Source organism: Mesoplodon bidens, assembly GCF_964165515.1.
Source record: "Mesoplodon bidens genome assembly, chromosome: 20".
Lineage (NCBI taxonomy): Eukaryota > Metazoa > Chordata > Mammalia > Artiodactyla > Ziphiidae > Mesoplodon > Mesoplodon bidens.
In genome coordinates, this window is record NC_138181.1 from 28,944,368 (window position 1) to 28,971,149 (window position 26,782).

General features: G+C 44.2%; 1 protein-coding gene across 2 annotated transcripts in view; it reads left to right on the plus strand.

Moving 5' to 3' along the window:
* The window catches only part of ENPP6 (ectonucleotide pyrophosphatase/phosphodiesterase 6), a 96,587-nt gene that overhangs the window by 41,812 nt on the left and 27,993 nt on the right, over nucleotides 1-26,782 (plus strand). For both annotated transcript variants that reach the window (XM_081220899.1, XM_081220900.1), the window contains exons 2-3: nucleotides 4,943-5,122; nucleotides 25,701-25,812. In XM_081220899.1, the coding sequence (XP_081077025.1) occupies nucleotides 4,943-5,122; nucleotides 25,701-25,812 (292 nt within the window). The remainder of the gene's footprint in view (nucleotides 1-4,942; nucleotides 5,123-25,700; nucleotides 25,813-26,782) is intronic.

Below are 26,782 nucleotides of genomic sequence, written 5' to 3' on the forward strand. Positions count from 1 at the left end.
CAGGTAAAATGGGCGGATCCTCAAGCATCTCATTTGATGTGAATGCCAGCCATTTCTGAGATGTTTGGAAATACTTAATATGGTGCAGAGGATTACGGGTACTTGCTAAGAACCTTCTGGTGATGGTCATTACATCAGAACACACCTGTCTAAGGCTTTGAGGAATAGACAATGACGGTGTCCTATCCTGCTGCTTTCTTACGGCGGTTCTAGGTGTGGACGCTGTTGCATCAGCTCCCACTGAGAGAGACAAACAGTGGCCCCACCCCGGCCCCCGGCCCGCGAGAGCCACTTGCAGCTCCCAGTCACCTGCAGGAGCCCTTGAGCTGAGGCGGGTCTACAGGTGGGTTAAGAGTCCACAGCTCCGTCAAGTGTCGGGCTGACCGCCACCGTGTATATTAACAAGTCTATAAACTCCTAGGTCTTAGGGATAAGGGGGGAAAAGGGAGAAAAATGTTCATCTGTGTTGGGAAATGTTTGTACTAGGGGCTGCCTGCATTTTCACAGGGAGTGCTGAGCCTCTGGCACAAATTTCAAAGACCCACAGAGCTGCATTTGGAGGAGGACGAGGCGGGGAGGAGCAGTAGACCTTCCCTACACCATACCCGAAAGCCACCTGAGATCTGTGGTTTGTGACGGTGTCAGGAAGGGTTCTACTGACGCCTTGAGCAAAGGGTCCAGATAATCAAACTACAGCAAGGTCTGCTTAGAAAGCCCAAAGCAGAGAAAAATCAAGCAACGTTGCAGATGCATAAAAATAGATACAGGTCAGGCAGAAATACGGAGACCAGAGCTTGTAGGCTGCAGGAGCCAGTACCTCACGTTGTGTCGTGTTGTGTTCTTTCAACCAAGCAATAATAACCAAAGAGCAAGAGAGGGCCTGGGTAGGTAAGGAAACCAGCTTGAGGAAGAGCAGACTCATACTGTTACAAACACAGACTACCAGCCTTAATATATTCACGGGAAGGAAAATCAGCTCAGCTGGGAGAGAAGATTCGAGCAGATGATGAGATGGAGAGCGTACGTCTCCTGCTGGCTTCCATGAAAGGCAGTGCTTCCCAGAACAAAGGGATGCCTCTGGGGACTGGCACTGCATCTGTGATTAAGCCTTTGAAGAATACACCCTCTCACTTCAACTCAAGGCCCAATCCACTAAAAGAATAAAACCCGCTTTCTAAACAGGGGTCTGAGATGACCTTCTTGTTGAAACAGCTCCCTCGACACTTGGAAACCCTTTAATCATATAAGGAAAACCACTGCTCGCAGGATCTTCTTTGGCACCATTCACTCACAGGAAGTGGGCAGGACCCTCCACGCTGGTGCCTCAGTCCAGCCTTTGGAGAGGGGTTGGGTCTCGGGGGAGTGGGAATGGATCACTTCCCTCCATGGGTCTGAGTTCCCTGTAGAATGGATGTGCCTCTCTGGGCCAGCCTAGACCAGCCAGGACGCTAGGTGGGAACAGGAACCAAAGCCGTCTCTGGAGGCCTCGTCTCAAAGACGCTTCCCTGAAGAATGCCATAATTAAAGGCTTTGAAGCTCACCTGAGTCTACGGGCACCACAGCCAATTGGTATGAAAAGAAACTATGAAAGCGAATGCTACCTCCTACCTAATGGTGAGGAGAGAAGACCCATTATGAAAAAAGCTAAGGGACCCAGAGAATCGCAGGAAACAGGACTTCATCATCTGAAATGTAAAAATGTGGTAGAACTGTGTGTTAACTGCACACATAGATCCTACCTCTCCTCAATGAGGTCTTACAGGTGTTTTAAAAAAATAAGTGTGAGAGGTAGAGAATTTAGCAGAAATTCTCTGGGAGAATATTCTTTCTGTCTCTGTCTCTCTCACACACACACACACACACACACACACACACACACACACCACAATCCAGTCACACTACGGCTCTACAATCTAAAGGAGGCCATAATATTTTACCCATGAGGAAAAGAGCGAAGGAGGTGAGAGAGCCTGCACCACCCTCTGGGTCTAGAGTGTTGAACGTGAGTGTTGAAAAGAAGAGGGAAGTTTTATCACATGATATTGTGGGGTTCTGAGATCTACAAGTAAAGGTTATAAGTACTTAAAAAAATATCTTCAGTTGCTTCATGCTTCTCTGAATGTAGCACGTTTTGAAAACTGAATCACGTGAGGCCCCTGCTTAGATTTGGGTTTCACGCATTCCTTCTAGAATAGTTGAAACAGTTCCAGTTAAAAGTAGAGACTCCCGCACACACACAGCCCCGCTTGATACCTTCCCTTACTATTCCCATATCCGATATCTGTAGCCCTTCCGACGCTCTCCTGGCGATTCACTCAGAGGCTCCTTTTGGTCTACTGACTTCAGTAACGCTTTTCATACCCCCTTCTAATTTTCACCCTTCCTGTGAGTTTGTACACACCAGCACCAGCTGAGATGCCCTTCCTGCCCTTGGGAGAGCGCTAGAGAGCATCTACAGAGAAAGACCCTAAAGGACACATTTCCCACGACTATTATCATGATTATCTTGCCTCGTGAAAAGGGTGAGTGAGCATCATTAGGATGATAGAAATTTTTAGATAGGGGGTGCAGTATTTTGGGTTAAGGAAATAGATAAGAACTTTTACTCATGAGGCAGGTTCCCTTAATATTGTTAAACTCTGATACACCAAAAGGATAACATATATCCTGAACAAGAACCAATAAGAAGGATGCCTCTACTTTTAATAGTAGGAATTATCCTGAGCACCCGAGATGGTGACAATCCTCGTAATTCTCCAAGTAAGACAACAACCTGGGCTTCCCTGGTGGCGCAGAGGTTAAGAATCTGCCTGCCAATGCAGGGGACACAGGTTCGAGCCCTGGTCCAGGAAGATCCCACACGCCTCGGAGCAACTAAATCTGTGTGCCATAACTACTGAGCCTGCGCTCTAGAGCCTGCGAGCCATAACTACTGAAGCTCACACGCCGCAACTACTGAAGCTCACCTGCCACCACTACTGAAGCCTGCGTGCCTAGAGCCCGTGCTCCACAACAAGAGAAGCCACCCCAATGAGAAGCCCGCGCACCACAATGAAGAATAGCTCCCGCTCGCCTCAACTAGGGAAAGCCTGTGTGCAGCAACGAAGACCCAACGTAGCCAAAAATAATTAAATAAAATAAATAAATTTATTTAAAAAAAAGACTACAACGTGGTCCCCTTCTTAGCGCCTCCCAGGAGGCCTGTCTCTTTTATGCAGAGGACCCTTTGTTGAGTATTATGTAACAATGCACTTGAGCATGGGGACTACATTTATCCAGATTTGAGTCTCTACACCTATCACAGTGTATAGTTCATAGGAGCATTTAGTAAATAAATGTTAGTTGAAGGAATAAATAAAACTAAGAAGTTCCTTAATCACTGGATCATTTTCTCAAAGTTTTTATTTTTTAATTTTTTCAGTTTACATGTGAAAGCTTCAGTCAGGGTCAAAAAACTAACTCTATAGCTTTGGGTAGAAATCATTTTGTTTGGCTCTCTGGGCTTTAAGTTGCAAGCATCATTTGTGGAAGGCATGGGTTTCTGTGATGAAATAAAAAGTTTTTCCTTTAAGATATTTTGGGTCTACAAATTTTCAAAGTTTTATTTTACGGTTTCTCCTTTTTTCTGATTAAAAATAAAGTGTGGGTGTTGGGGGGCTTGCTGGCAAGAAGACAGAGCAACAGCAAACAAACAAGCAAACAAAAAAAGCCACTTTGATTAAGCACAGTCAGTGAGCTCCGTGAAGCGTGTTTCAGCCCGATGCCAAATGACGCTCACTAAAATTGCAGCAATTTTTGATGCACATGCCAATGTTTGTGTTATTTTTACTTTAAAGATGTAACAGATTGCTCCAAAATAAATAATTTAAGCCTAATGTTTCAAAAGATTCCAAGCGCTGTGTCTTTCACTTCTGTAACCAACAGAAGCAACCCTCCTCTCTATGTAACACTCCTTTGGGAGGGTTGTTTTCTTGCTTTGTTTTTCAAAGTAGAATATTATTAAGTCACGAAAAACAATGACATACTGATAGATATTACGACATGCATGAGCCTTAAAAACATTATGCTAAATGCAAGAAGCCAGACATAAAAGGCCACATATTGTATGATCCCATTTATACAAAATATCCAGAATAGTCAAATTCATGGAGACAGAAAGTAGATGAATGGTTACCTGGGATTGGGAGTAGGAGGGAATGGAGAGTGGCTGCTAATTTGCACGAGGTTTCTTTTGGGGGTGATGAAAATGTAGAATTAGACAGTAGTGATGGTTGAACTTTGTGAATACAATAAAAGCACTGGATGTATACTTTTAAAGGATGAATTTTATGGCAAGTGAATTATATCTCAGTACAGCTGTTATAAAATTTAGTATCCCTCCAAAAAAAAAAAGTAGAATCTATTTTTCACCATCCTGTTCCAAATGTCATAGGTTCCATTGTTGTCCAGCGCTGAAGTGATAACTCCTCTTATCCAGGAAAAAGGGGAACAAACTCCATAGCATCTAGATTTGTGATCTGGTGGGAGGAGGGTGTGGAAAGGGTGCAGAGAGAGCTCTGGGTTGAGAATATAACCCACGTGCCACGGAAATCTACAATGTCCACACTGATGCTTCTTCAGACGTCAGGCCACGAACAGTGGGTCAGATTTTACACCTGATGCCCTCAGTTTAACTTAAAATAGCTTCAGACATGGCAAATCAACTTCACTCAAAATGTCCCCATCCTCAATCAATATTGGACTTCTTACTGGATTGTTTGCCTTTATGGTACAATCTAAGAGAAAAGAAACATCTATGATTTAAAAAAAAATCAAAAGCAAATATTTATGCTCTTCTGTCCTCCCTAAATGAGCCTGAATGGCTTTTAAATTCAGAAAATAAAGATGAAATGTAAGAATACCAGAGCAATAAACTGACAGCCTTGTGTTTTCATTAACATAGGTCGCCACTGTGAGGTGCATCAGATGATCGGGAACTACATGTGGGACCCCGCCACCAACAAGTCATTTGACATAGGGGTCAACAGAGACAGCCTGATGCCTCTCTGGTGGAACGGATCAGAACCTCTGTGGATCACTCTGACCAAGGCCAAAAGGAAGGTCTACATGTACTACTGGCCAGGTGAGTGTGTTGACATCCATGCCTGTCCAACCTTCCAAATCTCAAAGCACCATTGTAGTTCTCTGAGAAAAAAGCATGTAGACGTGTTTGAAGACCAAGGCAGGATTTAGATAATGGGGTCTTTGTTCAAGAAATGTCTTATGGACATGTTTATGGACATGTTTCTTTAAATTTTGGACATGTTTCTTATGGACATGTTTCTTATGGACATGTTTCTTTAAATTTTGGTTCAAACTCTCTAACATCAGACCAGACATAATGCCATTTCCTAATTCCCTTGGTTCAGCAGTGTTTCTGCAGTATATCATGCGTTTTCGTGGGTAAAATTTTGGATACACTGGAGAGATAAATTATAGGGTGCTTATTTGCTTTACAAAAGAACTTGGAGTACCATTTCTACAGATTTTGAGCTCCCCTACAATACTGAAAAGAGGATTCAAAGCTCTTACAACTTTCTGGCTGTGCATTAAATGAAGTCCCTTTATATTAACATTCCTCCTGTACATCCTAAATCAATGAGAAACTAAAGTACTTAACTTACTTCAGTGAGGGAGGTAAGCACTCATGCAGACTGCCCTGGCTGCTGTGAGGGGGCTTCAGGAGACTCTCATCTTGTCAGCCAAACTCTTTCATTAAGGATGCCAGGATTCAGTGACAACGGAATACTTAACTCACCACTGACTTCGCATTGGTAGGATGTGTTCCTAGTGAGTGGACAATATAACTTTTCCATGCCCGTGGCTGTAGACACGTTTTTCCTAACTCTTCACGGTGCATTACTGATGATTGTCATTGTGGGAGAAGAGATCAGGGAGGCCTAGAAGAAATGAAGGGATAAGTGGGGAGAAGCTTGTGGATGGATCTTGCTGGCCTGGGCTGGAGACGGCGGCCGCCTGATGGAACTGTGCGAGCCTGGCGGGTTCTGGGGGGCGGGGGAGCGGGCCCGGGCTGAGTCACAGGGGGCCACACCGAGGACGTGGGCCTGGAGCGAGAGTTTGGAGGATGCTGGTTGCAGGTGGTCACACGGAGAGCTGCTCCGGGGACTCAAGGCTGTGCCAGCTCTCGGAGGAGGAGCGTCAAGCAAGGATGGATGGAGAGCAGGGAAAGCAGGCCCATGGCTGCGCTGTGCTGAGGGCCCTGAAAGCTGCCGCAGGGCAGAGACTGGCATCCAGCGGTGAGCCCAGGACGGCCAGGGCAGCTGCGTTACTTCAAAACCCGGCAGGAGAACAAACAGACAGGCTGGTTCTGTGGGCAGATGCAGTGTCGGGGGAGCGCTGGAGTTGCTTCAGAAGATGCCTGGGGTTCGGTCCATAGCGGCCACCTGGGCTGACATAAGAAGAAGCTTTCAAGCACGGGAAGGGTTGAAGAGAACTCTACCTTAAATGGAGGCTCAACTTTTCACGGAGTTGGATGTAAGGTTAGGAAGACAAGTGGGTGCATCTGCCAAGCTAATCAGACTTGATAGAGGAGCCCAGCTCAGGTTCAGCCCAACGTGACGAGATCCAGAGCCGAAAGACGTTGCTGCGCTTTGAGGTCTTTCTCAGCAATCATCATCAACAAACACAAGGGCGCACAGGCACAGGCCTGGGAGGGGGCAGGGAGCAAACACGCGCTCTCAGGGACCACCTCCAAACGAACCTGAGGACCATCAAGACGAATGCTGTCCCGATTCCATAAGGGCCATCTTCCACGGTATCCGGTTAATGTAACTTTCTGTGTCTTGGAACTTGATCTCTTCTTGCTCTGAAGAACACCTCCCCCGGCATCTCCTCCCAGATCCCCACATGCCTCCTGAGCATACACTCTCCTCGGATGGCCTTCTGGGTAGCCATGGATGCCAGTGCTCGTGGAAAGGGGGGGAAGATCTTAAAGGAGACGGTTGCCATGTCTCAGACTTCTCTCAGCTGTATTACAGAGCATCACTCTTTATCTCATCCCGGAGAGTCTGGCTCCTTAATCATAATCAGCAATTTGAATTCATGTACCACTGAGTAGCTACAAAGTCTCAATGCTAACGTGAATGTAAAATATCTTGTCGCTCCTCCAAAATAGCTCCTGAAGGGCAAGAAATGGCCAGTCGCTTTCTTTGATTCACAGTTCAGCAGCTAATGTGATGTGACAAATACACCTTGAGATCAGTTTATGGTGTTTCCTACCAGGAGGGCAGAAGCTAAAACAGATAACCTCCTAGAATTTCCTCAGTGATCTAAATGGAGATTAGCTAACCATCTGGCCGTGTTGAAGTCTTGATAGAAATGGGATGAAAAGTCTCCTGTTTCTTAGACACTGTCCAGTCCTTCTAAACTGGATCCACAAATAAAGGCTCCCTGAGAACCAGCTGTCTCTGAAGGCCCTGCCCCCCAGCCCAAGCCAGGCGTGCTCTGGCCCCTGCATTCTTACTGGTTGACAGCTGAGGGATTAACGATCACTGCTGTCCTTTCTCCCTCCACCTTGGTCCCCTCCGGCCACAGCTCATAGCCCAGTGAGTGTTCATTTGTCTCCGCAAGATTTAGTGAAGTGCAGTGGCATTTCTTCTAAACATGACTTGGTTTTATTTTTCTTCTCAAGCCCTCCTCTTCCTTCTCCAGTCGCCACCAGACATTGTACAGACCTCTTGATGAGGCCTGGAAAATCTTTATTGCTCCAGTGAGCTGTGTTATGACACTTTGAGCCTTGCCATTAAGTCAATATTTAGAAGTGCAATTTAGAAATAGCAGTAGTTCAAGTCTTCCTGTCAGGTAGATAAAGCAGCAGACTGAAAAATTGATCCCTGGTAAAGAGTCCAAAAGACCCCACCTCAAGCCTGGAGAAATTTAATATCGTAAACAGACCCTTTATTACCCCACCCAGTGGTGCCGTGGAGCTGTGCAGAGGAAAATGTGCCTCAGGGAATGATCCCAGGCCCTAACTCAAATATCTGGCGGGGAAGGCTCCCCCAGATCAGCCAGGACCAGCGTCACCAGGACCTAGGAGTGCTCTGGAAAGGATGAGAGCTGAGTGTGTGTCATTCACTAATTTTATTCCCCTATTCCATCCCTCTGGTTTGAGGTCAAAGGAGTTTCATTGAAGTGGGGGGAAAGAAGAGGCTCCAATATTCACCTCATATCAAGAGCAACCCAAAGAGAAGGATGCCTTGGGGGAGGAGGTGAAGTGGGGGAATATAGGAGGATAAGTATTGATAAGATATTGCATGGAAGTAGAGTTTGAACTCCTTGGACAGTCGATGCTCCCTTACATAATGGCAGCAGTTTTTAAGTTTTTTCTTATGGCTATCGTGAAATACAAAAAAAGGAACAAAAAACAGCCGCCTTTTAGGAGTCTGTGGTTTAAAAACTCTTTGGAGCAAGGGTCTGAAGACTCTCAGTTCTACATCTTCAGTCATGATTTTGCAGTATTAACTCCTTATGGCCAAGCAGTCAGGAGGAGTTGGGGGCAACCATTCATATGGCTCCGGGAGGGTGTTGGGTGTGGGTCTGGGGTCTTCTGCTGGCCTCTTCCCGTCCTGTGCAGGTGTTGAGGCAAATAAGACACCTTTTATGTGGGGAAAGACACATTTCCAGCTGGCTTCTCCTCCCCTACTTCCCAGAGGTGGGCTGGCTGGGGAGTTAACAGATGGGTATCTGACTCAGCTCCAGTCAAGTTTTGGTTGTTAAAATCAAGAGGATTTCCTCTGGATGCGTGAGGAGGCACGTACTGACTAGGATCAGGAGTTGTGGTTGTTCACAGAATCTTCCCCTTCCCTGCTGTGCTGGGTCCCTGACAACCTTCCATTGGGCTGAACTTAGATGAATGCGCTTAGCCTCAGGGGGGGTCCGGAGCCCAGCATCAATCATGCAAATGTGTGGGTTAACGTTACAGCCAAGGTCTTGGACTCTACCTACATGACTCCAGATATCTGCATAAAAACTGAATTTTTTTTCAGGCAAATATTTAACAATCAAATACAGGGGGTCCAGATTTTCACTAAATTTTCCAACACTGCCACCAATTTGGCATTAAGCTTTAAGATGTATGTAATTTTAGGACCAGAAGAGGCTTTATTCTGTATGTAGTTTGCTGGTTCCTACACTTGTAAATCAAGACCTCCTTAGGATACTGATAAAAACTATGGAATTTTTTTTATTAGAAAAACAAACGCATACATACTATACACACAATTTTGTGCTCATGTAATACAAGGGACTACAATGATGAGGACTGCCAGATGGTCTTTAACGTGGCAGTACATACATATGTATAATATCTAGTTGATTTGATTTTTTTCAATGTGAGGGAAACGTCTTAGAAACTCAGTAAAGTATCAATGAAGCCCAGACTCCTCTAGTTAATGTTGTCTGCCAAGAGTAGGCTTGGGTTAAAATTCTCTAAGACTCTCTGGGTCAGATTCACCTTGAGTCCTTTCCTTTGTTTGTTGGTAACTTGGGTAAGGTCTGCCTCATTGCTCTTGTCTGTCTGCGTCAGCAACAAGGAGATTACAAATTCACATCGCAAGTTAGAGGTTGTCTCAGGGAAGTGATCTATCTTCAAAAGCATCCTGCAGGATTTCTAGGGGTCAACCATTTCTGCTGCAGAGAAATTGAGGAGGTGGTGCCTTTCTGGACTGCTGCCTGCAGGGGTGACTCCCCCAGCACTCGGAAGTCTTCCGAGCTGTCCAGCCACATCCAGTCTCCTTTTGCAGGATGGTGTCTTGGCCAAAAGAGCCCATAGTTTCTCAGCAGCATCTGTTACGGTAACTAGGAAGCCTTAAAGAGAAATCCAGGGACAAACTTCCACTCTTCACAAATCATGGCAAATCTGTTTCTTCATAAAACATCTTAAAAGGGTGTGACTCAAGGCCCTGTAATAAGCTCTCAGGAGACGACTGTGAGCAACACCAGATACAGGCTCTCCCCACCCTACCCCCAGCCCCCCAGAGAACCTACCGTCCATTCAGTCAAGGAGACATGTGATAATCTAATACTCGCCCAGAGAAATGAAAAGGACACTTGTTTAAAGTATAACAGTGAAAAGTATATTGCATTATGACCTCATCTAATAGGGGATCTGGTTTCACCCAGAGGGTGAGGTGAGTTAACACCTGAGGGGATGGACAGGGTAGCGGGGTGGGAGCGCAGGAGCTGGCGGGAGGGAGCATCCAGACCCAGCGAACGGCGTATGTTAAGGGATGGATGTGGCATGTGGATGGGCTGGAGAGAAGCTGAGGCCAGGCCAGGCTCCATGGGCCAACTGAAGAATTTGGTCTTATCCTGAGAGGAGTAAGAAGTCACTGGAAGGTTTTAAGGAAGAAGGTGACAGTACCATATTTGAATTTGGCAAGATTACTCTGGCAGCACCGTGGAGAAAGGAACCTAGGCATCAGAGGGCCTGGAGGAGGGGCGAGCAACCCGTCAGGAAGGTACTGCACAGACCTAGGAAAGAGGTGAGAATAGTGTGGATGAGGGTAAAGGAAGTGGGGAGAAATGGGTGGGTTGGGGACATATTTAGGAATTGAAATTGCCAGGGCCTGGTGATGCACCGGATTTGGGATTAAGGGACCGAGCAGTGACGGGCATGACACTTGGTTTCTGGCTTACAGGACTAAGGAGGGAAGGTGTGTCTTTGCCCTCCGGGAAATTGAAAGAGGAGTGGTTTGGAGGCAGAGGAACATCTGCATTGACTCTGAGACATGTCGCGTTGTGTGCCTGGAGCTCGATGAGTGAACTGGAGATACACAGATGTGTGGTTCTCGGGAGGGCCCGGGGCCGGTGAAGCTGTGGGCAGGAAGGTCAGCCGGGGGAGAGCCCACGTGAAGAGAGACGATGGCCCCAGACACAGCCTGGAGCGGAGGAAGTTCATGCTTAACGATCAGATGGGGCGAGTGAGTCTGCGGAGGAAACAAAGATGGACTTCCTCGGGAAGCAGGAGAGAAGCCAGAAGAGCTGGGAAAAGTATAAGGAGAGTGATGCCATCTTTTGAAGGCATCTGATGGGGGGCTTGATGTCACCCGAGAGGCAGGGGAGGCGCCACTGGAGAGCGACACCAGCTGAAATCTGTTGGCCCCTCTTGTGACAGAGACCAGAGGAACCAAATGGTTTCAAGAGGGGAGTGGCCATCCCTGGGCTCACTGTCGAGCGACACTGCGGGGCGGCAGAGACAGCGTGTGGATTTATTATCTGGGGCATCGCTGGCAAGCTCTGAACTTTGTAGCTGTTAATTTCTTTAACATTTTTCAACTCAGTCTCAAGAAAGGTCCATTATAATAACCCCAGGGTAGCCTTTAATTTCCCTCTATTGCCCGAGAGTCTGCTTGAATAGCGGCAACGATCATTGTACCTCATCTAATACTGGTTTTGAAGAAAACAAAGTGTACAAAGAATAAAATTCCCCATGATGTTTTCCGCAAAGACGATTTTCAATTAAACAGGAAAAGTAACATTAAAAAAACAAAAAAACAAAACACCTTTTATTGGTCTGGTTAGCGGACCCTCTGACTCCCGCTGGGAGTTCGTATATTCTAATGATAAACAAGCACACCTCCTCAGGTCGGGCGGCCAGGTAAGGAGTCAGCAGTCACCATCCACCGTGGATGATGCTGGGACTATAATAGACACGGTAATGCATGCGCAGGTGTGACAGATTCCTAGGAGCATCTGAGGCAGAGGGAAGGAACATGTACTAAGGTTCAAAGATGAGCAGGCAAGCGCATGTCGTGTGCCTGAAACTACAAAGAATACGACAAGGTTGCAGCTGAGTGACTAAGGCAGGATGAAGAGATCGGAAACTGGAAATGGCCAGATCTTAAGAATCAGGGACTTGGGCCCTGGTATATAAAGGGACTTGCATTTAAGGAACAAAGGTGTTTTAGGTCATATCAGTTGCAGAAACAGATAAGCCCCAAAGTCTCAGTGGCTTAACCCAATGGAAGTTTATTTTTTGCTACAGAAAGTCTGAAAAGGGTAATTGTGATCAACAGTTGACTGTCTGAACAAGGATGCAGACACTGGTGGGGACTGAAACGTGTCCCCCAAATCCGTACCTTGGAGCCCTAGTCCCCCATGTGGTGATGTCTGGAGGTGAGACCTTTGGGAAGTAATCGTTTGGACGAGGTCATGATCCTCTTTACTCCCGCTGGGTCTTCCTTTCTTGCTGTTTAAGGGACATCTCTGTTCTTGTTTCTCCCTCCTTAGGAGTGATTCTCCACCCTGGGTGTGTTAAGAATCCCCTGAGGCCTTTATGAAGTATCAGAGCCCAGGCTGCATCCTCAGAGGTTCCGACATCACTGGTGTGGGGCGAGGGGCTGAGGACTACAGCGAGAGACCCTCTGCAGTGGGCCTGGTGCACAGACCTAGTGTGCCTGGGTGGGCCCTGGGTGCCCACAGCCACGGCATGGCTTCCAGCCCCGCACTCCCATCTCTGCCGGTCACACTGTCCCAAGCAGCCTCTTCCCGTCCTTCTCTCCCCCCCGCCCCAGTCCCCAGGGTCACTCTGTGTCGTTGGCGCTGGCCTGTCTGAAACCTGACATCAACAGGGAAAGGAGAAGAGATGAGTAGTTTGAGCACCTGAAGTGAACTCAGCACTTCGCAGACATAATTCCACTCAATCCTCACAACAGTCCTAAGACAGGACTGCTGTCTTCCCCACTTTACGGACGGGGGCATGGAAGTTCCCAGAACACACAGCCAGGACACAGTAAGCCGGCTGGGCTGCTGCCGGGGCTGCCTGAGTCCACGCCCCGCGCAGGGTCCCTCCCTGAGCTTGGCCGAGGCCGGGGAGGCTCTTCCCACCGGCCATCCCAGGTTTGCGAGTTCAAGCCCCCCCCCACAGCCCAGGGTGGGAGCAGAGGGATTCATGGGGAGGAGTCCTGACAAAGTGAAGAAAAGAGCCCGGAGTCGGGACTTCCTGTAGAAACTCAGTCCCTGGCAGAGAATGCTGGAGGCTTGGCTTTTGGTGGCCGAGGCAGGCCTACACGCCCACCCCCCAGGTCTGTTCTACTTTCCCCCTCGGCACCAAACACGCCCTCGTTGTCAGTGGGCATGGGGGCTCAGCCACCTCTGCAGTGCTTTTCCCAGCTGGTGGGCCGCTGGCTGTCGGATCCAGATCCAGCGTCTGTCAGAGGGATTCCTTAGGGTGGGACAGAGACGTGGCCCTTTCACCTCACCAGAGCCCTTTGTGTGCAGAGAGCTCTGTGCCCTCCCGGCCTCTCCCCTCCTGTTCTCCCTGCTGTGCTGGATGGAGCCCTTGAGGAACCTCAGGGCAACGTAAAGAGCCAGAACATGACCGGAAAGAGACCAGTTCAGCCACTTCTTTGCCGTGGGACCTGGGGGCAGTCACTTAATCTCTCTGTGCAGCGGGTTCCTTATCTGTCCCACAGGAATGACTACGTGTACCTCTCAGGCTTGCTGGGCATGTAAAATGAGATAGGATATACAGAATATCCGACCAGAATATATGGTTAGGAGCTATATAGTAACCCCACCCTTGCCCCCCGATTCTTAAAAGGGAGCTTCAGCCTGTGTCCTTCTAATGTGTCACACGGGGTGCATGGGGGGAGGGGGAAGCTCTGGCCAGGTCACTCTTGGCCCAAAACAATGCTGCAAGGTCACATCAGGGATTCAAATGCACACTTGCAGCAAAGGCCACAGAGTGAAACACAAGTCCTGTTTTAAATCGCCATGAGAGTTCTGAGACAGGCCATCATGGCTAGTCAGGGACGGGAAAGGGGTTTCCCAGGAAAGGGGTGGATGAAGGGGTCTGGCCACTGGGTCATCAGAAGAGGGAAAGGGGACAGAGTCTGGCTTTTTGATGCCTCAGGGCTGCGGGGCAGAAGCCACGGACAGCGCGAGCTGTGCACACAGGACTCTCTCTGTGCAGAGGCGGCGCTGAGTGCTTGAGGTGTGGCCACTGGGGCGGCCCTCGGGCTCTTTGCCCAGGTGTGCAGAGTGCTGGCCTTGCAGGGCCACGTGCAGCACTCACTCCTGCTCCCAGCCATTCCTGGAAGTGGTTCAGAACTAGCTCAGAAGTTGGAGAGTTCCCCCAGATACATGGTGGGAGGAAAAGGGCACTTTGTAAGACCTGGAGATCACAGGCTCAAACTGGAGGGCTGGAGGGTGAGGAATCTCTGGGTCGGCGCTAGAGTTCTGGCAAAGCCGCTGGCAAGGCTGAGCCTGCGGTCAAGGGCTTGCCGGCATTCTGCATCCCGAGGAGGCCCAGGCTTCTTGGATCCAAATACCAGGAAACCACCTGCTCCGGGAGGAGGCTCTGGTGGGGACCACCACGTGTGCAGCAGTCGAGATGCCTTCCCCCTGGGGAGCATGACATCACTTGCAAGATTTAGATGACCTTGAGGCATGTGCCTCAGACCCAGAGATGCTGCTTGTGGCTGATATGAGGGGCACCAGGAGTCCCTCACTCCTCACCTGGGCCTGCTGGGGAGGAGGACGGTCCCTGACCCTGGCACAGAGACTTGCCCATCTAAAGCTGGCTCACAGAGGCAGAGATCGCATCTCACCTTTGGCCTCGTGATGCCTTGCTAAGGTTTCGCCACTGCCTTCCTAAAGCAGACACCCAGCCTGGGTTAGGCACATGCCCATCTGCCCTCAGGTTCCTCTCAGGACTCAGTGAGTCCTTTCCAGTTGAGTTTACAGAATCTGCTCTAATGGATGAGCAGATCATCTCACCTGTCTGCTCCTGTGCACAAGGCCAGTCTGCATGGCATCCTGTGTTCAGGCCAGCCCACCACCCCCCCCTTCCCCAGATCAGAAGAGACCTCCCAGCCCTGTGGGCCCGGCTGACCTGGGAAAGGGTGTCTGAGATCAAAGGCCACACTTTCCCCAAGGACTTGTCCCCATAAGCTCCTGTGCATCAGTTGTATCTTCCTGGAAAAGGTGACATGTTTCTAAGAGTTAATTAACTTAGCTGTTTTAATAAGCTCTCCTGAGACACATATTCAACTGTAGTACACCTGCCTCATGTCCCATAAAACGCAGCTCACAGGGGTTATTGTCACAAGGTGTGTGTGGAAGTTGGAAGCCGGGCGGCACTTGGAAGCCGGGACCTGTGTTCCAGGAAGTTTAGAGAAATGTGATTTTCATGGGCTCAGCTTCCTTGGAGGGAGTTGGCAGGAAGCCAGGATCAGTCAGGAAAGCAGTGGAAAAGTATCAGAGCCAGGAAGCTGATGGCTAGGTGGCAAGGGGACCTTGGGACAGTCACTTCTCCCATCTCAGGCGTTTGTTTTCTCAGCTGCAAAATAAAAGGCACTGATGTAAGGCTGCCGTGAAGGGCCATGAAAGCTGTTCGTTGTGCCCGGATGCTGTGTCCACGGGGGCGTGGCTCACACTATAGTCGTCATAGATTTGCATATTTATTTTGACAATATGTTGGTCTCTGACAGTCATGTTGCTATGACAAAATAGATATATTAAAATAATTGTCTAGGGCTTCCCTGGTGGCGCAGTGGTTGGGAGACTGCCTGCCGATTCAGGGGACACGGGTTCGTGCCCCGGTCCGGGAGGATCCCACATGCTGCGGAGTGGCTGGGCCTGTGAGCCATGGTCGCTGAGCCTGCGCGTCTGGAGCCTGTGCTCCGCAACTGGAGGGGCCGCGGCAGTGGGAGTCCCGCGTACCGCAAAAAAAAAAAAAAAAAAAAAAAATTGTCTAGCAGATGTAAGTTAAGTGTTTTGAAGAAGTGACTTCAAAAAATTTTTTTTGGCACAAAGATGCATGGGCTTAGTGGTGGTCCTCTTTGGTTGTCCTTTAAGTTCCCTCCAACTCTATATTTTCTGCTCAGGATATATTTATTAGGTTGCTGAGATGGGACTATCCCAGCAGGAAGGCAGACTCTAGACAGACATAAGATGAGGACCTGAACAATGAGCCCTAATTAAGGGCAATTCCCTTTCAAGTTCCCTGGGAACAACGAGGAAATAAGATGGAGGAAAGTCAAAGCCTGCCCTTGAAGCACTGGTGAAACCAAAATCTTAGTGCCAAGTTCCTGGTTGGTCTTTGAAACTGCAAAAGCCAAGCCACTGCCTTTGTGTCCCCACAGACCCCTGTGCAGAGAATCAGGAATCCCTGCTTTCCGCAGGCATGGTGGGCTGACCTGAAGGACCTCAGTTGACCAGATCCACACTCCCTGGGAGGCCATGAAAATGGCCTGGAGGCAACAGCCCAAGAGGCTGAGCAGTGCGCCTAGGTTCATGGACTGAGCCCACGGTGGGTCCAGAAAGGGGCCCACAGGCTCCTGATTAGAGAAATAGCACGTGGGATCCACACAACACACCCCTTCCAGTCTGATGATTTCCATCAGGTAAAGACTAAGGAAAACCAAACGAAGCCCCCAGACTAATTCTTCCAGGAATAATGAGCCTTGCTCTCTCTAAATCTACCACCTTCACTAATTCCATGTTCCATTGCATCGTGGCATCTGTCATTGCTTGCTGGCTGTTTCCTTTGCCGGTCATTTTTATTCATTCTGGGTTTTAAGATTAGAGGTCTAGTGACTTTGGAGATTTCACCTGGGAAAGACCATTCAGGACAGAGAGCGCAGAATGACTGCACTTGCCTCAGTTTTTGTGAACTTGGGTACCGGTCTCTCCCTTCTCAGGGCCACATGAAGGTATGTAGCTTCGATCCAAATTAATTGTGTCTGCAGCGTCAGGGCATCTCTGCTGGGTTGAGACACAATCTTTTCACTCCTCTGTCTGGCTCTCTGCTTATCTGAAGAGACAGTAAGCAATAATGCTCCGTTTGCTCTGCAGTCAAGGTTTTCCCTCTCTCTGCTCAGCTTATAGAGCTTCAGCTGGGGAACAACCCTGAGAATAAATGACAACTCTCAGTCATATCTTACCTCCAACTGCCTGCACCACTCTAAGCCCTGCTGCTTTCTGAACTTTACAGTTCCCTTAGAGTAGCAGCACTAATGCCTAGTTTCCTGGTTCAGTGTCTTCAAACTGTAAGGATTTCCAAGAGCAAAATTAATTTTAAGGGAATCTGTCTTAAGATCATCAACTTTCATATATATTGCAAAAATTGTCCTGATTAAAAACATGTCCTTTTCCTACTTTTTATAAGAAAGGAGTACCCCTCAGCAATCAAGAACCTTACTAAGGTGCATTGCCTCAGTATATAAAAGCCTCCAGGGCCAAACAAAGAAACAGTTCAAAATGTTGGTGTAGGTGTATAGAAAAGAATGCATCCAGTGACAAAATAACAAAACGTAAAAATAGTCAAGTATTTTCCAATGCTCTCCTTTAAATTATTTAAGAAAAACTTAATTGAGTTGTCAGCTGAAACACTATTTAAAAATTTATGATGATAGATCACTATGTGAATGTTGGCATTCAAAGGAGCTATTCAAAGAATTAAATGACAGACTACTTCTATTTCCATCTACTTATTTATGTAAACAACTTTCTTATCACTTAGATTTAACAAATAGGAATAGAATGGATTCTGAACTTGTCTCATTCTAGAGATCAATCATATTCATCCATGGATATACAAACTGATTTTTAAAAGCATCCTATTCCTTTCATTATGAGATGCATTTCCAATAAAATGTAACTTTTTATTTTAAAAGATCATTTATTGAAATTTGGGATTCCACTGGTACAATGACAGGCAAAGCTACTTTGAAACAACTCTTCTTGCCAGCAACAACTGAAAACGCTGCTGGACTCTGTGTGTGTGTGTGTGTGTGTGCATGTGCGCGTGCACGCGCACACAGTGTGATTGATCAGAGACAGACTAAGACCAGAGAACAAGGTGTATCTGGAAATTGGCACCATGTCTCCCCTTCATTTAAACACTGATCGTAGAAGCAGCAGCTGAGAGACTAAGAAACTGAACTGAGGTTTTGACAGAATCACAGGATGGGGGAAATGACAAAAATTGGAGTTCACAGGCCACCAAGCAGAAGAGATCTAGTAAACATCCTAGACTTTCAGTTGGGACAATAAAGGACAATGCCCTTGGAGTAAGAAGGAGCTAGAAGTAAACTAAGGGTGAAACCCTCTGGAGGACTGAAGCCTTCATAAAGCCCAAGCTGAGCTTCGAGTCATCTTTATCCCTGACTAAATCCACTCTGGGTTAAGATGGTCTGCCTATAGCCTAGGTGCCCTTCATAAGCAAAAGCCAGGGCTCTCTAGAAAAAGATAACAACATATGGAGTGTCAAATGATATCTACAATTTTTTGTATACCATATGCAGCATTCAGTTATAAAAAATAACCAGAATATGGGAAAAAAGGTCTGACTGGAAACTCAGGAGAAATAAACAAGTCTTGACTGAAAAATCAAGAGAAAAACAGTAGACAATAGACTCACACCCACTGGTCCAGATACCGATATGACTTTAAAAAGAGCTATGATGAAAGAACTAAATGATAAAATGGAGACCTGCACTAGTAAACTAGAATCTTTTTTAAAAAGTGAACTCTATAACTGAAGACAGCTCTCCAGCTTAAATAGGCAAAAATGAAAAAGGCAGAAAAGAATGTTCGAGACATATGGGACATAGTGAAAAGGCCACAGAAGGATGAGAGAGAGAAGATGAGACACAAGTAATATTTGAGAGATAAAGTTTGAGAACTTTCTGAAACAGACAAGAAATATCAAATCATAGACTCAAGAAGTGCTGTGAAACCCATGAATTTCAGAACTGCTGATACCACAGAAATGAGAAAAACTTAAAAGCAGCAGTAGAAAATTGTTCAGAGAAGCAGTGATAAGACTGACAGCTGACTTTCCAACAGAAATACTGGAATCCAGAAAGACAATAGAATGATATCCCCAAATGATAAAAGAAAAATAATGATCAGTTCTATATCCAGTGAAAATACCCCTCAAAAATGAAGGTAAGGGACTTCCCAGGTGGTTCAGGGGTTAAGACTCCATGCTCCCAATGCAGGGGGCCTGGGTTCAATCCCTGGTCAGGGAAATAGATCCTGCGTGCCACAGCTGAGACCCAGCGTAGCCAAATAAATAAAAATTTTTTTTTAAAAGGAAGGCAAAATAATGACTTTTTCTATAGACAGAACACTGAGAGGATTTATTGTCAGCACATTTAGAGCAGAGGAAATGCTAAATTCTTAAGGTGGAAGGAAAATTGTCACAAGTGGAAGCCCAGAGATGGAGGGAGGGATGAAGAGCCACAGAAAGGGTAAATGTGTAGGAAAACCTAAATTAATAATAATAGTAGTAATAATCATGTTTAGATTAAAAACCCATACGGAATGGAAATACATGACAACAGAAGCACAGAGGTAGGAGAAATGTAAAATTCAAAGTTAAAGTGTTTAAATGTCTTTGCATTGCCTGGGAAGTTGTGGGAGTGCAAATTTATATTAGATTTCGATTGACCAATATTTCAATTTTTAAAAATCATCTCTAGGGCACTATTCCAGAAAGAGATTAATTAAAATATACAAGTAGCAAGGTAATAGAGGAGAGGAAAAGGAGCAATAATAATCATACATACATAATCCAAAAGGAATTAAGAAAGGAGAGAAAAACTGTCAAATGTGTAATGAATACAAGACGTATTTAGGTGGCTGATTTAAACATAAAAATTTCCTTAAGTACATTGCAAGTAAACATTTATTTTTTTTACTAATATTTCATTAAATACTCCAATTAATCTGAATGAGTGTATTTATATAAAGTTCAAAAGCAGGTAAAACTAATCTACAGTGTTAGAATAGTGTTTACACTTGGAAGAACAGTGACTAAAATGGGGCATGAGAAGGTGCCTGTATGTGAAGGTTATGTTCTGTTTCCTGATCTGGGTGCTGGCTACACAGCTGCATTTACTTTGTCAGGATGAACAGTACACTTACCATTTATTCACTTTGTATGTATCTATGTTAAACTTTAATAGAAATTCACATTTAAAACAACTATCAGACTGGATAAAAGCAAAAACTAATATATGCTGCTTATAAAAGATGTACATTAAATGTAAGTGTGCAGAAAAGTTGAAAGTAATAGCATTTTAAAAGACATAGCATACACTCACCAAAGGAGAGCTGGTGCAGCTATAACATCAGTCGGTGCAGACTCTAAGCTTAGACTATTTTTAAGATAAAGAAAGACAGTTCACATTGATATAAAGTTCAATCTACCAAGAAGTTGTAATAATTCTAAATTTTCATGCTCCTAATTACACAATCTCAAAAATAAATAAAGCAAATATTGATAAAACCAAAAGGAGAAATGGGTAAATTCACAATGATAATAAGTTTTAAGACATCTTTCTCAGTAACTGATAATATAAGAAAATAAAAAAATAGGATACAGAAAATTTATGAAGCATAATTAACATATTTACCTAATTGATATTACTAGAACACTGTACCCAACTACCACTAAATACACATTATTCTCAAGTACACATGGAACATTTGTCAAAAATGACCATATTTTAGCCATAAAGCATTTCTCAACAAATTGGAACTGTATGAATCCTTACAGAATGTGTTCTCTGACTACAGTGTAATTAAAGTATAATCAATAATAAAAAGAAGAATTTCAATTCTATATATTTGGAAAATAACCAGAGACTTCTAAATAACTCATGGTTCAAAGAAGAAGTAACTATGGATATTTGGATTGTGGGATGCAAGTAAAGTCATTCTTAAATGGAAATTAATCGTTATACATCCAAGTGATGACAAGGGTGGAGTAACAAAGTCTCATATAGTGCCAGGAGGAGCAAATTAATATAGCAACTTTGAAAGCCTATTTGGCATTATCTAATAAAGGTGAACATATGCACACCCCAAATCTAGCAATTCTACTCCTACACATATCACAACAGAAATGCATACCTAAGTGCATCAAAGAACATGTACAAGAATGTTTATATCAGCATTACTCATAATTTTTAAAAACTGGATATTCATACAATAGAACTTTTGTGTCTTAATGGGTATATTAGAAGGAAGTTGGAAGTTATCAGTAAACCTATGTTTTTGGTTTCTTATTACAAAAATAACAGATATTTATTTTAGGAAAGTTAGTGCCATTTGATAAACAATGATAAGAATATAAAAGTCAACTATGATCCTTCTGTATCAGTTCATAACTATGAACTATCTACTGCAAGTTTGAGAAAACCTGGCCAAGAGTGACTAAACATATAGGAATTTATTTGTATCACATAAGAAGTATGTACTTTATGTAGTTCAGCCGTTTAACAATGTCATTTAAAAACCTAGGCTCTTTCGATCCTTCTGCTCTATATTAGCATATTAACTTTCTCCCTTCATGCTTGTTGACTCATGGTTTCAGAATGGTTGCTGCCGGTCCAGGAATCCTGTCCTTACAACCTACATTCCAAACTGCAAACGAAGAAAAGAGGTGGCACTAGCAACTCATGTTAATCTTTTCATATCACAGCAAAGCCTCCCACTCTAAGCATCTCAGCAGGTCTCAGTGCCAGTAGTGAGTCACATGACCATTCCTACTCACAAGAGACCCTGGGCAGATGAGAAAGCTTTCCTCTTTCTTTAGGAAGGGATGGAAAGGAAGAAAGAAGTTCAGAATGGCTTCAGTTTAGCCCAAAAAAGTCTACCAAGGCAGCCACACAAATTTTACCATCTTATATTTTGTTATATTCACCTCCACTCTTTCTTAGACATAAATATGCTTTTTTTTTAAAAAAAATAAATGTATGTGTATTTATGTATTTATTTTTGTCTGCGTTGGGTCTTCATTGCTGCACGCAGGCTTTCTCTAGTTGCAGTGAGCGGGGACTACTCTTTGTTGCGGTGTGTGGGCTTCTCATCGCGGTGGTTTCTCTTGCTGCGGAGCACCGGCTCTAGGCACGCGGGCTTCAGTAGTTGTGGCATGTGGGCTTCAGTAGTTGTGGCGCAGGGGCTTAGTTGCTCCATGGCATGTGGGATCTTCCTGGACCAGGGCTCGAACCCGGGTCCCCTGCATTGGCAGGCGGATTCTTAACCATTGCTCCACGAGGGAAGCCCTAAATATGCTTTAAATGTTTACAAAAATGAGACCATCCTTCACAAACTATTTACTAGCCTTTTTTCACTTAAAATAGTATGGCAGTAAATACAAATGGCATAATAATTTTATATGCTTGCATGGTATTTCATTATTCGGATGTGCTCTAATTTAACCATACCTTTATTACCAAATGTTTAAATTGCTTCTTAATTTTATATTCTAAATAATATTGTAATAAAGGGGCTTGTATATAGAAATTTATTTTCTTAGAATATGTTCTCTGAAGTGGTTTTCAAGGAAAAGCATGTATACAATAAAATTTATATAAATATTGCCAAACATTGCCACTCTGGAGGAGAGTGACCCAGAAACCCACTCCTGGCTGTGTGCCTCATACTGGTGTTTTTCAAACACTGGTCTTGTTTCATAACGGACAGTGACATCAATTTGTGGATTGTTAACCAGTGTTTTAAAAAACCCACATAAAACAGAATAGAATAAAGTATTAACATGCTTTGCTCATATTTTAGTAAAACTTCTGTTTTCTCTGTGAGAGTGTGTGTTCTGTACTGTGTCATGAAGCAAAATGAGTATTTTGCCAAGGGTTACAGACAAAAAATTTTTTTAAATGTTCCCAGAGAGGAACACTCATGCATGCCTCCTGATTTCCAGCGCTCATTTAAAATTTCTGTTTGTTGTTAATTGCCTTGATAAGAAGTTCTATAACAGTAACAGATTACAGCGGTGATGGCAGCGCTCCTGATTTGCTTCGGACCTAAATGAAAATGTGTCCCATGAAGTTTTTTTTTTTTTTTTTAAGATTTATTATTTATTTATTTATTTATTTAATTTATTTTTGGCTGCATATGGTCTTAGTTGCAGCACGCAGGATCTTCGTTGAGGCACGTGGGATCTTTCGTTGTGGCGCCCGGGCTTCTCTCTAGTTGTGGCGTGTGGGTTTTCTCTTCTCTAGTTGTGGCTCACGGGCTCCAGGGCGTGTGGGTTCTGTAGTTGTGGCACGCGGGTTCTAGTTGAGGCGTGTGAGCTCAGTAGTTGTGGCACGCGGGCTTAGTTGCCCTGCGGCATGTGGAATCTTAGCTCCCTGACCAGGGTTGAACCTGAGTCTCCTGCACTGTAAGGCAGATTCTTTACCACTGGACCTCCAGGGAAGTCCCCCCATGAAGCTTTGAAATGTAGAATTTTCACTGTTAATAACTAGCCTGTCAGTGAAGTTTTCATGTCCTCTTTACATCGTTTCATAAAGGTTTTCTTTTTTATTTATAAGGAGTTGGATTTATTTTTAGTTAACTGTTATAATTAATTTATAGTTTTATTACCTGTGGTCAGATAATATGCATTGTGCTATATAATTTCTACTTTTTTGGAAGTTAATGAGATTTTCTTTGTGGATGAGGATACGATCAGTTTTTCCAACTTTTGTGTTTTTATAACAATTCCATTCTTATAAGAATTCTTTAATAATAATTATGTATATTTGTGTATATTTACGATCTATAAATACTCATTTACATTCTAAACTATTAATGTGGATTTGTAGCTGTTTCAGGCTTTTGAGACCATAATCAACTTGAATACTATTGATAAAGCTGATTTTTTGGTTTACTTTTGGGGGAGTTTGTTTGGTCTATTCTTTTATATCTAACCTTGCTGTGTCATTTTACTTGTAAATTAAAAAAATCGTTTATAGTTACTTCATGTTGACATTCTTGTAGAGTGTAACCCATTCACATTTATTTTGAAACGAATATATTTGATTTTCTCTTTTATTATGCTTTCAATATTAGTGCTTCCTAGATATTTCCTTTTTTTTTTCTTTTCATGTACTTTGATATTTGATTAATTTTGTATGCCTCTTTTTCTTCCTTTAGTGATTTGGAAGTTATGCATACAACTTTCTTCTGTATATTCCAAACTTTTAAATCAATGTCTAGAATGAACACTATATATTGACCATCCCTTCCCTCCAACAACTATGAAAATGCTTTTCCTTTCATTTTTGTTTAAATAATTGGGAACTTTAGATCCAGGTTATTACATTAAACATTTTTTAAAAATATGCACCTTATTTTTCAATAAAATATTTTCACATAACTACATTAATATTACTAATACTTAACTATATTTTGTGATTTCATCGTTTACTGCTATTTATTTTAAAACCCTATCTTATTCATTCTTGGGTTCTTTTATTTTGACTTATTTCTCGATTAGCTTGAGTAAATCTTAATAGTATGGAAAACTGTCTGTCTGTCCTTAATGTCCATAATGTCTGTCCTTGCATGTCTGAATTCGTCAGATAGTGTTTTAAAAGAGTACCTAAAGTCTTGGAGTCAGATAAAACTAGATTCAAATGTTAGCGCTTCCTCATTACTGCCCTGAGACAATGGGGAAGTCTCTTCACCTTTTCGACTCAGTTCCTCCTGTGTAAAATGAAGGCACCATCAGCTATTTTATAGGATTCCTAAGGATCATACCAAGTGTAAGTGGGAATCATTTTCTCTGGGCTACAAGAAAGCTCACCATCTGGTCGCCAGACCCCCTTGCCTGGGAACGTTACCCTGCTTGCTGTTCTACACACACACCTTATTGTTTCTCACTTTGAACTTTTGCTTCCGCTGCTCTCTTTGCTTGGACGTCCCTTTCTTCCCACTTCTAACCCCAACGCATGGGCCAAACACAGTCTGTAAGACTGAGCCCAACACGAGGATTTGAGGAAAGCTTCCAGAAGGAAATAATATCTGCATTAAATGTGCCTCGTCTGAGTTCCCTCACCACCCAGTAAATGTGCACTTCACTTTAGACTTCAACTATTACACTGTTTGCACGGCATCCTCCTCCTACTAGGCTAGATTCTGGGATGCCACAGGATGGAGACACTATGTCTGAACATAGTGACTAATTCATAGTAGGTGCCCAATAAATACACCCAACTAACAAAATGAGGCTGGCACATTCCTCTCCTGCCCTATTTTCTGATAATGAGGTTGGATGTCTCTTCCTCGGGGCAACCATTTCAACTTGTTCAGGGGTCTGGGGCAGAAAAGCTGAGGCCACAGCAGCTCCTAACATCTGAATACCTTTCATTCTTTTACTTCATTTTGGGAGAGGTAAGGGCCTGGCTCAGGATCCTTGCTTTAACTCAGTGATTTTTAGACTTGCCCATCAGTGCAGTACTTCTGAGTCCAGTTAGACTAGTGACGTCTTTATTTTCTTATTCTCAGGCTAATCAGATATTACCGCATACTTGGTTCTAGAATAGGCAAAGATGCACTAGAAGAATTAGCAGTTATAAAAAATCTATAGAAAAAAGTTTTAATTGAGACATTCTGTGTACTAATTAATTTTTGTTACTGTTGTTTCAAATTGGGAAAGACAACCATTAACCAATCTTTGCTAGTCCCTGTCATGAGACACCAGGAATGACATTTAAGAGCCTCTGTTCCAGTTAAACAAAATTAGAGTTAAATACACCACTTATCAATAATACATTCTTTTATTTCATGAAAAGGAACAAAATTTTTTGTTTTGACTAATGGTATTTGCTTCCTAAAATAGGCTCATGACCCTACCTTGATTATTGAAGAAAGTAACCATTTACCATCTTTTTCCTTCTTAGGCTGTGAGGTTGAGATTCTTGGTGTCAGACCTACTTACTGCCTAGAATATAAAAATGTCCCAACGGATATCAATTTTGCCAATGCAGTCAGCGATGCTCTCGACTTCTTCAAGTAAGTGTCCCAAATTCTTAGCCATGCCACTGTTCTTCCTGTTTCCGGGACCAATAATGAATGCTAAAGTGGATTAAGAAGGCTTGGTATAGGTGAAATATGTCTCAGAGAGGTAGTGAGCCTCTCACACGGTGATTGCTACCCTCTAGTAGAGGATGATTGTGCGTTGAGTAATTTTAGGTAGGGGCACCCTTTGGAAACGTTGAATTGAGAGCAAGGAAGTCCCCAGGGGTTTAGAACTTTCTTCTTTGTGTTGATGGAAAATAGAGAAGCAATGTGAATGTCAGCGTTTCTCTAATCATGATATAGTGAATGCCTGGCTCTCCGAAGATATAAGTTTTTGACAAAAGAAGGAAGATCTTTGGTGGAATAAGTTTGGAAAAATTGCCTACTCTGCCATCTTCTTGGAAATGTACAAAGCCTATTAGCATATTAGTACATAGAACCTTTTTTTTTTTTTTCTCTTCCACATGGAACTATCACACCCAGTTTGAAAAATGCAGAAATCAGTAATGGTCTGAATAGCACACAAGAGTGTGTCAGGGAAACTGACTTATTTCTAAGTTTTCAATAAAAAAAAAAAGTATTTATTTATTTATTTTTGGCTGGGTTGGGTCTTCATTGCTGCCTGCGGGCTTTCTCTAGTTGTGGCGAGAGGGGGCTACTCTTTGTTGCGGTGTACAGGCTTCTCATTGCGGTGGCTTCTCTTGTTGTGGAGCATGGGCTCTAGGCACGCAGGCTTCAGTAGTTGTGGCACACGGGTTCAGTAGTTGTGGCTCGCGGGCTCTAGATTGCAGCCTCAGTAGTTGTGGCACACAGGCTTAGTTGCTCTGTGGCATGTGGGATCTTCCCGGACCAGAGCTCAAACCCGTGTCCCCTGCACTGGCAGGCAGATTCTTAACCACTGTGCCACCAGGGAAGTCCCTCAATTTTTTTTTTTAACACACAGCAACTTCAACCATTCCTTTAA